The 14,406-nt window shown below is 37.8% G+C and overlaps 1 protein-coding gene across 1 annotated transcript in view; it reads left to right on the forward strand.

Annotated features, from left to right (window-relative positions):
• LOC113231193 (mitogen-activated protein kinase kinase kinase 7-like) overlaps positions 1 to 14,406 on the forward strand; it is a 64,227-nt gene that overhangs the window by 14,272 nt on the left and 35,549 nt on the right. The window contains exons 5-7 of the mRNA XM_026465382.1: positions 4,327 to 4,427; positions 8,762 to 9,559; positions 9,715 to 9,802. Coding sequence (XP_026321167.1) covers positions 4,327 to 4,427; positions 8,762 to 9,559; positions 9,715 to 9,802 — 987 coding nt within the window. The remainder of the gene's footprint in view (positions 1 to 4,326; positions 4,428 to 8,761; positions 9,560 to 9,714; positions 9,803 to 14,406) is intronic.

Raw genomic sequence — 14,406 nt, forward strand, 5'->3', positions numbered from 1 at the left:
GAATATATAAATACTGCACTATAGTCCATTTCACACATGGATACGGTGTACTTACGAGATGTAGTGTTGTAAAATCGAATGAAAAAAAAACATTTAAATATGTTATCGAGATTGTTTGTAACCAAGGGAGAATTGACTTAGAAATTATAGTATAAGAACAAATAATAAACATTCAATATAAATAATATAATAAAAAAGATTCAATTATTATGTTATTAAGGTACTAAAAAACTACACAACAAATTAAAAAATCAACCAAACAAAATTAGTCAATAAAAATTATAACGCACACACACACTCAACATAGCCCCGCACTAGGGTAGCCCTGTGTCGCGGGTGCCATGGACACACACATAGACAACCACAAATTACACCCTAACTCACGAGAGAAATAAATGTAGGCCATACAAATATTTCTTCCGGCCCGGGAATCGAACCTGTGACCACTGCGTGGCAGCCCGGCATGGTAACCGTACGGTCACGGAGGCAATGAAATCACAGCAACGTAACGAAATTTGAACAAATACTCCAAAAACATCATGCAAGGCTCAAAACCCGCTTGCAAGGTATACGCGTGATGATGAAATGGACTATAGTTTGTTATTATTGTAGTCATAAATATCGAACAAACAAAAGAAATATTACTTCGATCTGACTGGAAGTGAACCAGTGTGTGTTGCCTCAACAGGCACTGGTTCAAATTTGATTCGGGTTAGGTTTTTTAAATATGTATAATTTACCAATCGATAGGATCATTGATAACAATAAAAGCGCTCCAATAAACATTGGATCTTAGAGCGTTAGAGCACTGCGTCCGATCCGTATAATTACCGAGTCGTCTGAAGTAGTACTATGACTATTTATATCAGGATTTACGCACTAAACCCGAATTTCATCTTCCGAAGTCTAGAATTCCGATCATAATAATTTCTTGAACCGAAATAACTGCGGTATTATTTGTAATTAACGTGTACACTGCGTCCGGGGTGGAAGGAAGGAGCAGGTATCAATAAATATATATGTATAAAAAGAAAACAAAAGCCTTGCTATTTTTTTTATAATACTAAATGACGAGACAAACAAGTCGTGTGCCTAGTGGTAAGCGACACGTCTTACAGTTGCAGTGCCACTCAGAGCTTTAAATCACAAAGATCTGAGGGGCCCTTCCACTGCGCCAAACGCCCTGAGGACATATTATGTTGACAAGTCCCCATGTGCCTGTAATTTCACCACCATCATCATCAAACCTTTCGAGCCCGGAACGCAGTAATGCTCACATTACTGCTTGGCGGCAGAAATAGGTGAAGTGGCAGTACTTCCCTGGACGAACTCTTACACAAGGAGCTCTACTGCTACTAATTATCTTGCCTTAGTTCATCGTGATTATTATAAAATGTTCCTCTGAAAATTGAATTCGTCATTAGAACTTGTACCCAGAACTTTGTTTCCTTAGTGATTTGGTAGGCAAACTCAAACTCATTAATGTTTATTTCATATGTAAGCAAATTACACTTGAAATAGTCATATTGATTAAACTGCTGTTCATTCGTAAGGCAGATTCCCCCGAGAAGATTAAGAACTAGGGGCTGCTCTTTATAAATAAACATTTGCAAACATTTATCGTTTACAATGCAAGAGCTAACCTGAACTAACTGCGGGTCACTAACCATGGAATTTTGTCATCCAAGTACGCATAAATTTTGTAATAACCACTGGAATTAAGGGGGTTAATCTACCTAACGTATGAACGTTTTATTAGTATGGACATAACCGATTTCGTCGTCAAAAAAGTTTTTTTTTTACTGTTTTTTTTTTTCTAAACAGTCCAAAGTATAAGTTGTCTCAATGTTTATTTTTTATCAAATTATTTAAATACAATACTACAATATTAATTTTTGAGACATTAATTTGTAGCGAATACTAAATAGGAAATAATAGTAACTTAGTATCTTAAGGGCAATTGATTTTTAAGGTTTTTATAATTTGTTTTATTTATATTGGTGGCAATAAAGAGATTTTATTTATTATTTTTATAATAATTTGTCGCCAATGTACTCAAATTTCAATAAATACGCTATTCAAATATATTTCGAGAAGTCCTGGAATTTTTAGAAGGGAACGTCCGCGTTATTCTTTAGTTTAGCTAAATTGTCAATTGGACATAGTTATGCAAACAAGAACCAACCCACACCTCGAGTGAAATTGAGCTATGTACTTAGGTAGAACACCAGACGTGTCTTTTACTCGCTCACAAAAGATCCTGGCAATATACCAAGCCAAAACGGAGAAAATAAAAGTCCTTCAGGGTACCAACCCTAAATAAGTAACCTTTTAATATCTAAAAAGAACCATGCTGCTTAACTTCATAATGTATTTTTTTTAATTTTTAATTAAACTTAACCAAAACCTATTTATTTCTTCACACTATTTTTACAAAATCCAATTATCTCGAAAGTGACATTTTGTGGGTTGGTTCTAGTTTGCATTACTGTGTCCAATTGCGATCGCCGATAGGAATCTTTAGTATAGTTTTGTACATAGTTTTAAACCTCGTAAATGGCAAATTTTCAATATCAGTCTGACTGTAGAAACGACGTGCAGACAATGTCACGAACAGCTAGTTTATTTGTTTTTCTCGGATTCATGTTATGTTTAATAACTGCCTCCATGGGCGAACGGTTACCATGCCGGACTGCCACACAGAGGTCCCAGGTACGATTCCCGGGCCGGGAGAAATATTTGTATGGCCTACATTTATTTAACTCGTGAGTTTGGATGACATTTGTGGTTGTCTCTGTGTGTGTCCATGACACAGGGTTTTCCCTAGTGCGGGACCATGTTGAGCGTGTACGGTATTGTATTATTTGTCTGAAATAATTTACTATTTTTCTTGACATAAATTACATTTTCATAAATGTACTATTATGCTACTGTAAGAATGTTAATTTATTTTCTTCTCTGAATTTCACTCTGGGCCCAGATTGCAAATTGCTCTAACTGCACGTTTTTACACGACAAATACTCTATTAATATCTGCGGCTAGAGTAGTGTGTGTATTAGGTATTAGGACATGTATTAATTTTATGAGACCTGCAGCAGTGTAGTGTGACAAATTGAAGGACTATACAACTATTAAACGCCTTTAATGGTCGCCTTTAGTAGCTAATTTAAATATGACAAATCCAACATGAATCACGTGAAGCTTTAAATAAAGATGCCACAAGGTAGTAAGATCATGCCATTGTTTAAGCTTCATTGGTTTAACTTGTGTCTTTATAAACAATCGCGTTTTTAAGTACATGAGTGGTGTTTACTGTGAGCGCTGAATAAGGAAGTCCCGGTGTCGATTCCCGGTAGGAGCAAATTGGGAAATTAATTTTTCCTAAATTGGTCCTGGTCTGGGTGTTCTGGGAATTGCCTCAGAGTGATTCCGTTGATCTGGTACTCATAGTACAGGTATATTCCCTAGTTTTAGACCAGGCAATTGGTGTTGTCTGGCACGTTATTATTATATATATTTTTAGACTCTATCCTCTTTCATGACCTAAAATTTTATTTTTTTATGGGAAAGGCGGTATTCCCCGGTAAAGGCACAGTCGGCTGGAGTCAGAGACTCAGATTCAAGAACCGGCGAGCAGTACGTGCCGCATCGTGCGTGATTGCTTTCTGCATTTCGCTGCTTCTCGAGAATAGTGGTCCAAAATTGTGATTATTTACATGTTATGCAGATATATAACTGCCTCAGTGGCCGAACGGTTACCATGCCGGACTGCCACGCAGAGGTCCCAGGTTTGATTCCCGGGCCGGGAGAAATATTTGTATGACCAACATTTATTTCTCTCGTAAGTTTGGGTGTAATGTGTGGTTGTCTATGTATGTATTAATGGCACCCGCGACACAGGGTTTCCCTAGTGCGGGGCTCTGTTGAGTGTGTACGTTATTATTATATTTAGACACGAGTTCTTTTTATTTATTTGTTGTAAAGCAAAACAAAACCTTATAACTAATTACTATCCAGCCTTTTTACAACACTAATAAGCAATTTTAATTTGACATAATTTCCTAAAATAGAAGTAACTTATATAAAAAAAATTGTCCATCGACAAAATATATTTTAATATTAGTTACGGGGAAGACACTTCATTTATATTTTCATAGTTACAACGTGTTACGAACGCTTTTTTCGCGCAGCGTTTGCATTCTTTGAACCTTTATATACATCACTAGAAAAGTGTATTAGCCGTCAAGAAGCCTTGTGAACCCCACTTTGGTAATACATATGCTCTAAATTTATTATAAACCAAAGTTTTGTTGAACATCTTTCAGGTCAAAGGCCAAACTTAATAGAAGGCTGTCCGGAACCTATAGAGAAATTGATGACGCAATGTTGGCACAAGGTACCCGCGGAGAGACCGAGCATGACCGAGGTATTTACTCAATTTGAATTATTATAGCATGTTATTACTTATATCAAGTTTTTATTAACTCGTATACAACATGTAAATCTATTTATCTACTACTGTACTTTATTCTGTCAATCATAATTTCACAAACCATATCGTAAAGGCGCTCTTTTTAGTTCTGAATCAAAATTCTATTGTCTATGGTACTCACCACTGAGCTGAAAAATTTCATTAAAGTTCTGTACACAGAACTACAATGAATTTCAGAAAAAAGATGGTCGTATTTTTGCTAATTGAAATATCAATTAGGACGTTACTCAAACGTTACACTGCCTCCTGTTGGGCTAGCCCAGTGGTGCGCGACTTGCGCAGAGCGACATAAAGCGCGAGATACAGCTATTCTCGCATAGCGATCCCTCGCTTTAGGCGCTCTTGCGCAAGTCGTGACCCGTCGTGCTAGCCCTACTGATGGGTTAAATTGGCCAAAAAGTCTTGCAACCAGCACAGATATTTTGACCCTTTCTACGTAAAGTATCGTATGTCGAAATTGTCACGTTTACAGGAGAGTAAACACGTGACTTTAGCATTTCTCAGTTTTACTCGGCAAAGAGGATGTTAGATGAACAACCACTATTTATTTTATAATTATGCGCGTTTCAGTGAATTCAAAACTTTGAAACGGTCCCCTGTAAACTTGGCAATTTCGACATACGATAGTTTACATAGGAGGGGTCGATTTAATAGTGACTACGTAACTACCAGGCCATAAATCTTTATAAAAATAATATTGAATGTAATTTATGCGGTACTTGTTCAGCTCTATTCTATCTCTTTGATTCTTTGTTTTGTATCGTTTGTTAAGCTTTTGTCTAAATATATGTAGAGGCTGTATGGTGGATCATTGCCTAACCTAATAAATGAGTTATTTTTTTTTTAATGCGTTCGTTGTCATTAATTGTTAAGAAAATATACATTAAATCTGTCTCATTACTTTATTGATTTTACTTGTAGAAAAAGTACTGTATGCAATCATTACATAATTAGGTTTTAAAATCTCTTCTTACTTAGGCCACTCGGCTTGGGGGGCTTTAGTGGGGTAGGCCCTCCAGTCTGGAGGGAGAGTCCCCACATAACCCCTGAGTCTCAGGGATATCTATAAAGATATCCTCCGTCAAAAAAAAGGCTACTCGGCTTAAGAACCCTTATTATGCAACGATTGCATAAAATACTATTTTATTTATTTATTAAAATTTTTACATCGTTTACTGTTTGACGACCTCGTTGGTTTTACACTGTGGGCGCTAAATGAAAACGTCCCGGGTTTGGTTCTCCGGGAGTGTTTTAATGCCTAATTATGTACATACAGTGCTTTATCTATACACATATTATAAGCTCTCTATGATGTGTTCAGGAACCGCAAGTTACGACCGGCATTGCGGCATTGATCAGAGCTTTTACGAGGGTCAAACTGAAAGTTCTTAGAAAATTAAAAACTGATTACATTAGCCAGTTATTAGTTTTATTATATCTTTTCAAAATATTGTCCATTCACGTCAATACACCGCTGCATGCGATGGAACCACTGGGAAAAGCACTTTGCCCACTCGTCCTTAGGGGTCTCTTCAATGGCATCGCGATACGCAGCCACCGCTTCTTCAGCATTCATAAACCGCTTTCCTTTAAGTTTTTCTTTAATTTTTGAAAATAAATAAAAATCACAAGGCGCGAGGTCGGGGCTATACGGCGGGTGACCCAATAATTCAACGTTTGATGTCCCCAAATAGTCGATCGTTCGCTTGGCGGTGTGCGACGAGGCGTTGTCGTGGTGAAGGAGGATCCTACTGCGAGGTCGTTTCTCTCGAACTTTTTCCAAGACAAGTGGCAAACAATTGGTAGTGTACCATTCTGCAGAAACTGTTTTTTGATCCTCTAACACAATTGTTGCGAAATGACCTATCCTTCCAAAGAACGAGGCCACCATTTTTTTTCCCGCACTTCGATCTCTCTTCACTTTAGTTGGCAACTCCTCGAAAGGAAACACCCACTGAGCAGATTGTCTTTTGGTTTCAGGATCATAACAGTAAATCCAGCTTTCGTCACCTGTTAGTATGTCGAACACAGCATTTGAGTCACCTCCGTTAAATCTTTCAATCATTTTACGGCACCAATCCACACGATGGAGTTTTTGAGCCTCAGTCAAATTATGAGGTATCCACCGGGCGCAAAGCTTCCTGACCGCTAAATGTTCGTGGAGGATTTTGTGCACTTGACTCATACCGATGCCTAAGCTTGTCCGAATCTGCTGATAGGTCACTCTTTTGTCAGTCTCTATCATACGCCGCACAACACAGATGTTATCTTCAGTCGTCGCCGTAGAAGGCCGTCCCTCACGTAAATCATCAGTGAGATTAGTGCGACCACGTTTAAACTCATTAAACCAGTTGTAAACAGTCGCACGAGATGGGGCTTCATCGTGAAAGGCCAATCGTAGTCTATCATAACTTTCTTGTTGACTTAAATGACATCGAAAGTCATAAAAAATCATTGCACGAAAATTTTCTCGTGTTAAATTCATGTTGACGTGACACAGACAATTTTCAATTTGCCGCCAAATCGTAAAACAAATGACAAATGAATGAAATATATACTCAGTAATATTGGCAAAGAGTTCTATTTTCAAATTTAAGAATTATTTTTTTATTATATTGTTTATAAGTGGCCAGTTCTAAGAACTTTCAGTTTGACCCTCGTAGCAGTAATTATTAGTAAAATAATGCAAAAACAAACTAAATGGCGGCAAATTAAAACTTCTCACGCGTGTCACGCAACCGCAGTTTTTTTAATTCATGGACAAACCAGAATCGGCCCCAACTATCATATCAATCGATATCTAGTAACGTGTGAGATTTGTCAAAATTGACATTTCATTTTGAATAAAACTGCATCTCGACCGATATTAGAATTGAGGTCGAATCAAATCGTTTTGTTTTTCAGAGATATTCGAAATTTTAATGAAATAATAAAGTCGAATTATTGTTATTATTAAGCAATAATAACGTTTTCACGTACAAGAAATTTGTTCTAACAAAACAGTTTTATCTTTTTTTTAATTAAATGGTCTCTTGCTCTTGACCACTACCTAGCTCTGGTGCAAAGATAGGATCTACGATGGAACGAACTCGCCCAAAAGACGCCTATTCAGTCTCACCTTAAAGGTACCCGGGTTGTATGAGTTCGAAAACACAGTGGCAGGCAGGGAGTTCCATTCCTGGGCTGTGCGCATAATAAAAGATGATGAAAAGCGTTTAGTACGCCTGAAGGGAATCGACCAAGTAAGGATGATATCCCGCCGTACGTCTGGATGTCCGATGGTAAAAGGGGGCGGGAACACTCACCGAAATATACTCTGTAAAAAACCGACAGACAACTTGGCGCCGGTGGGCTAAGCTATGAAGTTTAGATTCGAGCTTATCGTCCCCAATAAGTCTCCTGGCTCTGCGCTCAATCGGATCAAGAATGTCAAGTTGATACTTCGCTGAGCCATCCCACAGGTGACTACTCCATGCAAGATCGGACTTGTGCTTTATATAAAGTTAAGAGCTGTCCAGGCGTGAAATATCGCCTAACCTTATTAAGGATACCCAGGTTTTTGGCTGCAATTTGTACCTTTCATTCAATATTAGCGCCAAAGTTAAGGGTTGCGCTCAATGTTATAGCAAGGAGATCCAGGCTGTCGGTAAGAGATAAAGATATACCTCGAAAAGCGGGAGTCAGATAAAATTTACTCCTTTTAGCAGAAAACAGACAGGCCTGCGTTTTGGTGGCGTTGAACTCGACCAGATTGTCATGTTCCCACTGAGAGACGAGACTTAAGGTCAAGTTCGTCCGCTCCACTATGGCCTCTCAACAAACGGATAACTGTCTGATGTCTTTTGTGCTGGACAGATATCTCTCCATAACAGTGCTGTCATCTGCATACCCAACAGTACCTGGGACTAGCAGGTCATTGATGTGTAGCAGGAAATGAGTCGCAGAGAGAACCGACCACTGAGGAACTCCGGTCAAATCAATATCCTTCGATGACTACTCTGATTGACCGTTCATGAAGGAAATCTGATATCCAGTTACAAAAGTCAGCAAGGTTGCCGTGAGCCGGATGCTTGCTCTGCAGACTTGCGTGCCAAACCTCGTCAAAGGCCTTCGAGAAATCTAGACACGACTATCGCCTCGCCGTATTTCTTCTCTATTTATGCTGGTCGTAATTTGCTGTTTTTGAACACATCATAGAGGGTTTGTGACATGTGTGTGGATAAAATAAATGTTTCCAAGTTGTGTATCGTATTTGGATGTGTTTTCAGGTGGTAGAAAAAATGACAGCTCTGTGCGAGTTCTTTCCGGGCGCCGACACGCCGATCGACTACAGCGACTGCGAGGAGCGCGAGTACAGCGAGAGCCTGGACGGCGACTACGCGGCGTACGACACGCGCGAGGGCCTGGACACCGACCCCGAGTTCGGCACCGAGCGAAGCGCGCGGCACGACCCCGAACCGCGCCCGCGCAGCTTCGTCGAAACACAAGTCAGTAAACTGCAGACCCTCATGGCGGCCGAGGCTCACCCCAAAACGGCAGCGCTGCCCAGAGACGAGCCCGATCTGCACAATAGAATAGGCCCCGTGCGCATACCGCAGACGTTCAAAAAGCCCGACCGCTACGCGGACGCCGGCCGGTCCCCGGTCACCATAAACCGGACGTCCAGCTCCCCGGTGCCTTCGGAGAGGGCCTATATGCCCGGCGAAGGCGGCACCCCCCAGGACAGTCTACGCGTTGTCAGGAGCCCGGTAGTGTTCAGTGAGAGCTCCTCCCCTAGAAGACTATCACCGATAGTTAATTACAATATCGGCAACATGAACCCGAGACATATAGACATAGAGCAGTACTGGAACAGAGAGAACGACAAACTGTCCCCGGCCAGGAGCCCTTCCGTGCTAAGTAGTTCCAATTCGGTTAGGAAAGAGGATTACAATCAGAACTATTGTGATAGATTGAGCGCTGGCAACAGCCCCATGACACCGTTGAAAGAATACAACGGGAACATACCGCAGAGATTGCCATTGGACCCAAAGTACAGGACGCCGTTATCGATCGAAGTCGATCCTGTAAGTTCTGCGAAACTTTGTCTATGCACCCACTGCAACATACATGTTATATGTATTTCTTATGTAGTTAGAACGTCTGCATGCCCACTAACATTTGAATTATACTATTGCGTTTTATTGCTTTCTTAAATCTTTTTTTTTTTGTGTTATTTCAGAACTCATGGGATCTCCCAGATGTGAATTTCGACGACGATTTATTAGAGATCAAAAACACTGCCGGATTCGATAAATTCTTCGCGCATGGTGAGTACTGCATGGTTTTTTGACTTTGCAATCATAGGCGTGGCATTTATAATGGAACTTTAAAACCGTCGACAATCCGGAGGACTCCACGAAGTCGTATTTTAATTGAAAATAGTCTCAGGCTCACCCGTTGTCACACAGCGATGTGACCTACGGATCAGGTTCATGGTCTACCTAACCCAGTGGTATACAACCTTGATGGCATGTATGTTTTTTGTGATACTAAGTGACGGGACGAACAAGTCGTGCGCCTGATGGTAAGCGACACACCTGTCCATAACAGTTGCAGTGCCATTCAGAGCTTTATATCGCAAAGATCTGAGGTGCACAGCCTCTGCGCCCATCATCCTGAGACATAAGTTGAAAAGTCCCATGTGTCTCTAATTTCACCAGCACCCTTACTCTTCAAAACCGGAACGCAGTAATGCTCACATTACTGCTTGGCGGCAGTACATCCTTAGACGAATTGTTTCACAAGGCGCTCTACTGCTATTAAAATATGTGTAGCACTGCAATCAAATCCATAGGTTGTAAATAAATATTCATATTCGGAAGTGTTATACTCCGTCCAACCAGTTATTATATACTTTTGACATAAGCGTGCCTATAACGTTTCATAATTATTGACAAGCAACCATAGACAAAAAAATGCAATACTTCATGGACTATGTTTTTCCTTTACTATGTTGTACTCCCATGTTGATTTTTTATCAAGCCGACAGATTATGTAGCGAAGATTATTCAAATTAATTTCTTCGTTGTTATAGGTTTTGGTACCTATCTAATAAATTATAATGAAAATAAATAAATTTGAAATAATTTTAATAAATTGTAATAGTTTACTGTAACGCCGAGGTCGCACCTTACCCCATTTCTTAATACCTGATATAATGTTGAAAATGATACTGTGTTAAATCGATTATTTTAAAATACTAACAACATCGCAGGACTATAAAACCTAACATCATAAATATCAATTTTTGTTAAATCACTTTTTACAAAACATAATAAATTTACCAAAAATAAACTTTTAAGTACACAAACTTTCATTTCCGACGAACGTATAATTCCATTGTGTTTAGTTGTAAAAATAAACATTAATAATATTTTTAGTGAATTAACTAAAATGTTAATAGTAGATAGATAGAGATAATCATTTTATTCACTATTATGACACATATAAAGATTAAATAGAAAAGTTGTTGTTAGGTCACTGACTTAGCATATGCCTAATTCCCTGAGAGGCTAGTTTTCAGTAGAATACATACGTAATTTAATTAGTTCAATACATAAATTCGTTGTTGTTTTGTCCTTAAAAGAATGTAGTTTGTAGGACGCTGCTACAAATTTACGTCGTCTTAATTTTGCCGAGCTATCATTCTAACCAAGCTAAATTGTACGGAGTATAGGTGTCGAATAATATAAGAAACCATACATGTATAATAGTGTTGCAATCATAGATTTAGTATATAGGTCCCCATAGATTGGCAATGCAAGTGAAAGAGCGTTAGTATACACGTATGTTAGAGCGAGATGGGTAGACGAGACCACTTCATTATATGCTCTGAGCCTATATGAACCTAGGGTCAGCTAACAACGAAACAAATTGCGTTTATTTTTGAAAAATAATTGGTTTTAAAATTGAAAATGTGAAATAGTGTTAAACGGACGTTTATTAGTCATGGTAACGTGTTCAGTGCCCAGTTGTAACTCATCTAAAAAGGAAAACTCGCAGAATTGTACATTTCACATGTAAGTACTATTGAAATTTTTAGTTGTCTAAAAGCCCACAAAAGTTTTTTACATAAATATATCCGTAAAATTATACCATTCAAGTGCATTAATAACCCAAATGTATACGAATTCAATTAAAAAATATATCAAATACGTGAATTTCTGAAATTCATAACCCCACTTTCATATAGATTGACGCAATCGATAATATGTTATCGAGATGTCATTTAACTGACAAAACTGAAAAAAAGAAAGTCAAAGGCGTGGCTTGCATACAGCTGAAATCATCTTCATACTTAATATTATTGAATCAGAAATTTCTGGTTTTAGTACTTTATATTTAATTAATATTGCATTAGTGCATTATTTTTTGTCTACATTAAAACGAAAATTTCTTTTAATAGCGTAGTTGAGGCACCCATTTTTTTATGTTAATTATTGTTGTTGATTCAGATTTCCTCAAAACATTGAAGTACGACAGAAATGGCTTATAATGCTAAAGAGAGAAGACTGGGTTCCCAAAAAGTTTTCAAAAATATGCAGCAAACACTTTGAGGTCAAATGCTTTTCCTTTAGAGGCAAGCAAAGAGTAAAGCTACGTTCTGGTTCTGGTAATCCTTCGTTAGAGTTCTGTTCCGAAATACGATACTCATATAGGATCACTTGTGTGTCCGTCTGTCACAGCCAATTTACTTCAAACCTACTGGACTGATTATTTTGAAATTTGGTACACATATGCATTTGTGTGACCAAAATGTATAACGTAAATAAATTAATTCTGAATTTGAAGTCACTATTGGGAGGGAAAGTTCTCAAGTATATATTTTTTGTAATTTTGAAATATAAATATTTTTAATATTGTTCAAGAGAATAGACAAGAATTGATCAGTCTCCCCTTTATCTTCGAAACTACTGGGTCTAAAGTTTTGAAAAAAATACAGAAATTGTCTTTAAATCTCTTACTATTGTGCGAATAAACATATATTTGCTGTTGGAATCTACTGGAGAACATTATTCTTCAACTACAATGTTAAGTTTGTACGGAAACCTCTCCGCGCGAGTTCAACTCGCACTTGGCCGGATTTTTGGTTCTATTACTTATCTGCAAATTCACTGCTGTGATGCACTTCTATGTCATCATATCATACAATAATTATAATAGTTATATTTGTAGGTTACATTGAAGCCAAGACGTAAGGTATCTCCATATGTGTACAGAGATATATCGCCAGTACCCAGTAGCTCTATAAGACGTTTGCGAGAAGACATTTTGGTGAATAGGACGAAGTGAAATGCCGGTGTAATATGTTAATCGATATTAAAGGTAAATCAGTGGATGGCGCAACACTATTTATCTTGCACACATGCACATTATACGCACACAGATGTATTTTTGTTTTGGTCTCTCTATCAATCTATGGATATACTAAATCTATGGTTGTAATGGTCACTCGAGGGCTGAGTGCAATTTAACTCCAAAAATTTAACTCCCACGTATCAGTATCTGGACCTAACTACGTATTATATCCGATTCACACAATTCCACGAAACCATAATCAGTTTGTCCATATACGTCATAATCAGGTTCATAGGTGTAGCCGTTTTTGTATCGCACGAACTTTTGGAATATGCATTTTATACGCGTATATTTATTTGTATATTGGTTTAACAACACTTAACATTTACGTACATTACTATAACAACAGAAGTCCAGTGTGTAAGCCATTTACATCCGAACACATCATCGACGACTATTTGAACATTGTTACATAACGATTAAAATACATTTAGTTCTTATTGCTATCATCCAGTTAAAGGTTTAGATACTAATTCACTTACAGACACAGTACAGAGCACTAAAAAACTGACCACAAAAGTTCCTGGAATTACATCTATTTACCAAGTTTTATTGAAATCGATTACCGGAAAGTACGCGAAACCGGATTCATCTCCTAATCTGCCACGCTTAGAGGTGGAATTTTTTCTTCAAATGTAAACGGGACCTCTTCTGAGGTACCCTATTTCCAACAAAAAAAATCATCAAAATCGGTTCACAAATTATCGCGTAACATCAATGCAAATAAAACATAAATACAGGCGAATTGAGAACTTAGTCCCTTTTTTGAAGTCGGTTAAAAATAATGCAGCCAATTTTATTGTGTAGTGATGTAAATGCTTCAGGTCTCAATGTACCTACTCACTGAAACGGAGTCAGTTGAAAAGAGACAATAAATCATTTACGTTTAGTCACTACATACTTCTGTCATGTTTAACCTACTTTGAATAAGGAGTAGGTTCTCAATACGACTGTTTATTTTGTGTATGTTACATGAGTACTCCGTATTTGTGAACCGGTTTTGATAATTCTTTTTTTTTTTGCTGGAAAGACAAAAAAAACCTCAGTATTGGTCTCATTTAAATTTGAAGAAAATATTCTTCCTTTAAGGGTGGCAAACTAGGGGATGAATCCGGTTTCGCGCACTTCACGGTAACCAATTGTTAACATTTTAGTTTGTATGTACACATAAACAAAGTTTGAAGTCGGTTCCTTTTTTTTTTTTCAATAAAAATTAGAGTTATTCTGTAATCAAATTCATGATGACTTTAAAAAAACAATAATTACAATACAATTAAACATATGTAATTTACCTTCACTATATATTTATTATTTTCCATATTATTGCCGTATTACTTGATACAGTTGTCATAGTCTACTTCACTGACTCAATATGTTTGAAGGTTGCGTTTAACGGTTGCATAACGCACTTCATATTGCACTGTTAGTACAATAGTAATTCAAAAAGTTAACTTCCTCGGAATCGATGAAAAACGAAATACTCACTTCCCGCAAAGAATCATTAAAATTTATG

Source organism: Hyposmocoma kahamanoa, unplaced genomic scaffold (assembly GCF_003589595.1).
Source record: "Hyposmocoma kahamanoa isolate Upper Pololo Valley unplaced genomic scaffold, ASM358959v1 65, whole genome shotgun sequence".
NCBI classification, from domain to species: domain Eukaryota; kingdom Metazoa; phylum Arthropoda; class Insecta; order Lepidoptera; family Cosmopterigidae; genus Hyposmocoma; species Hyposmocoma kahamanoa.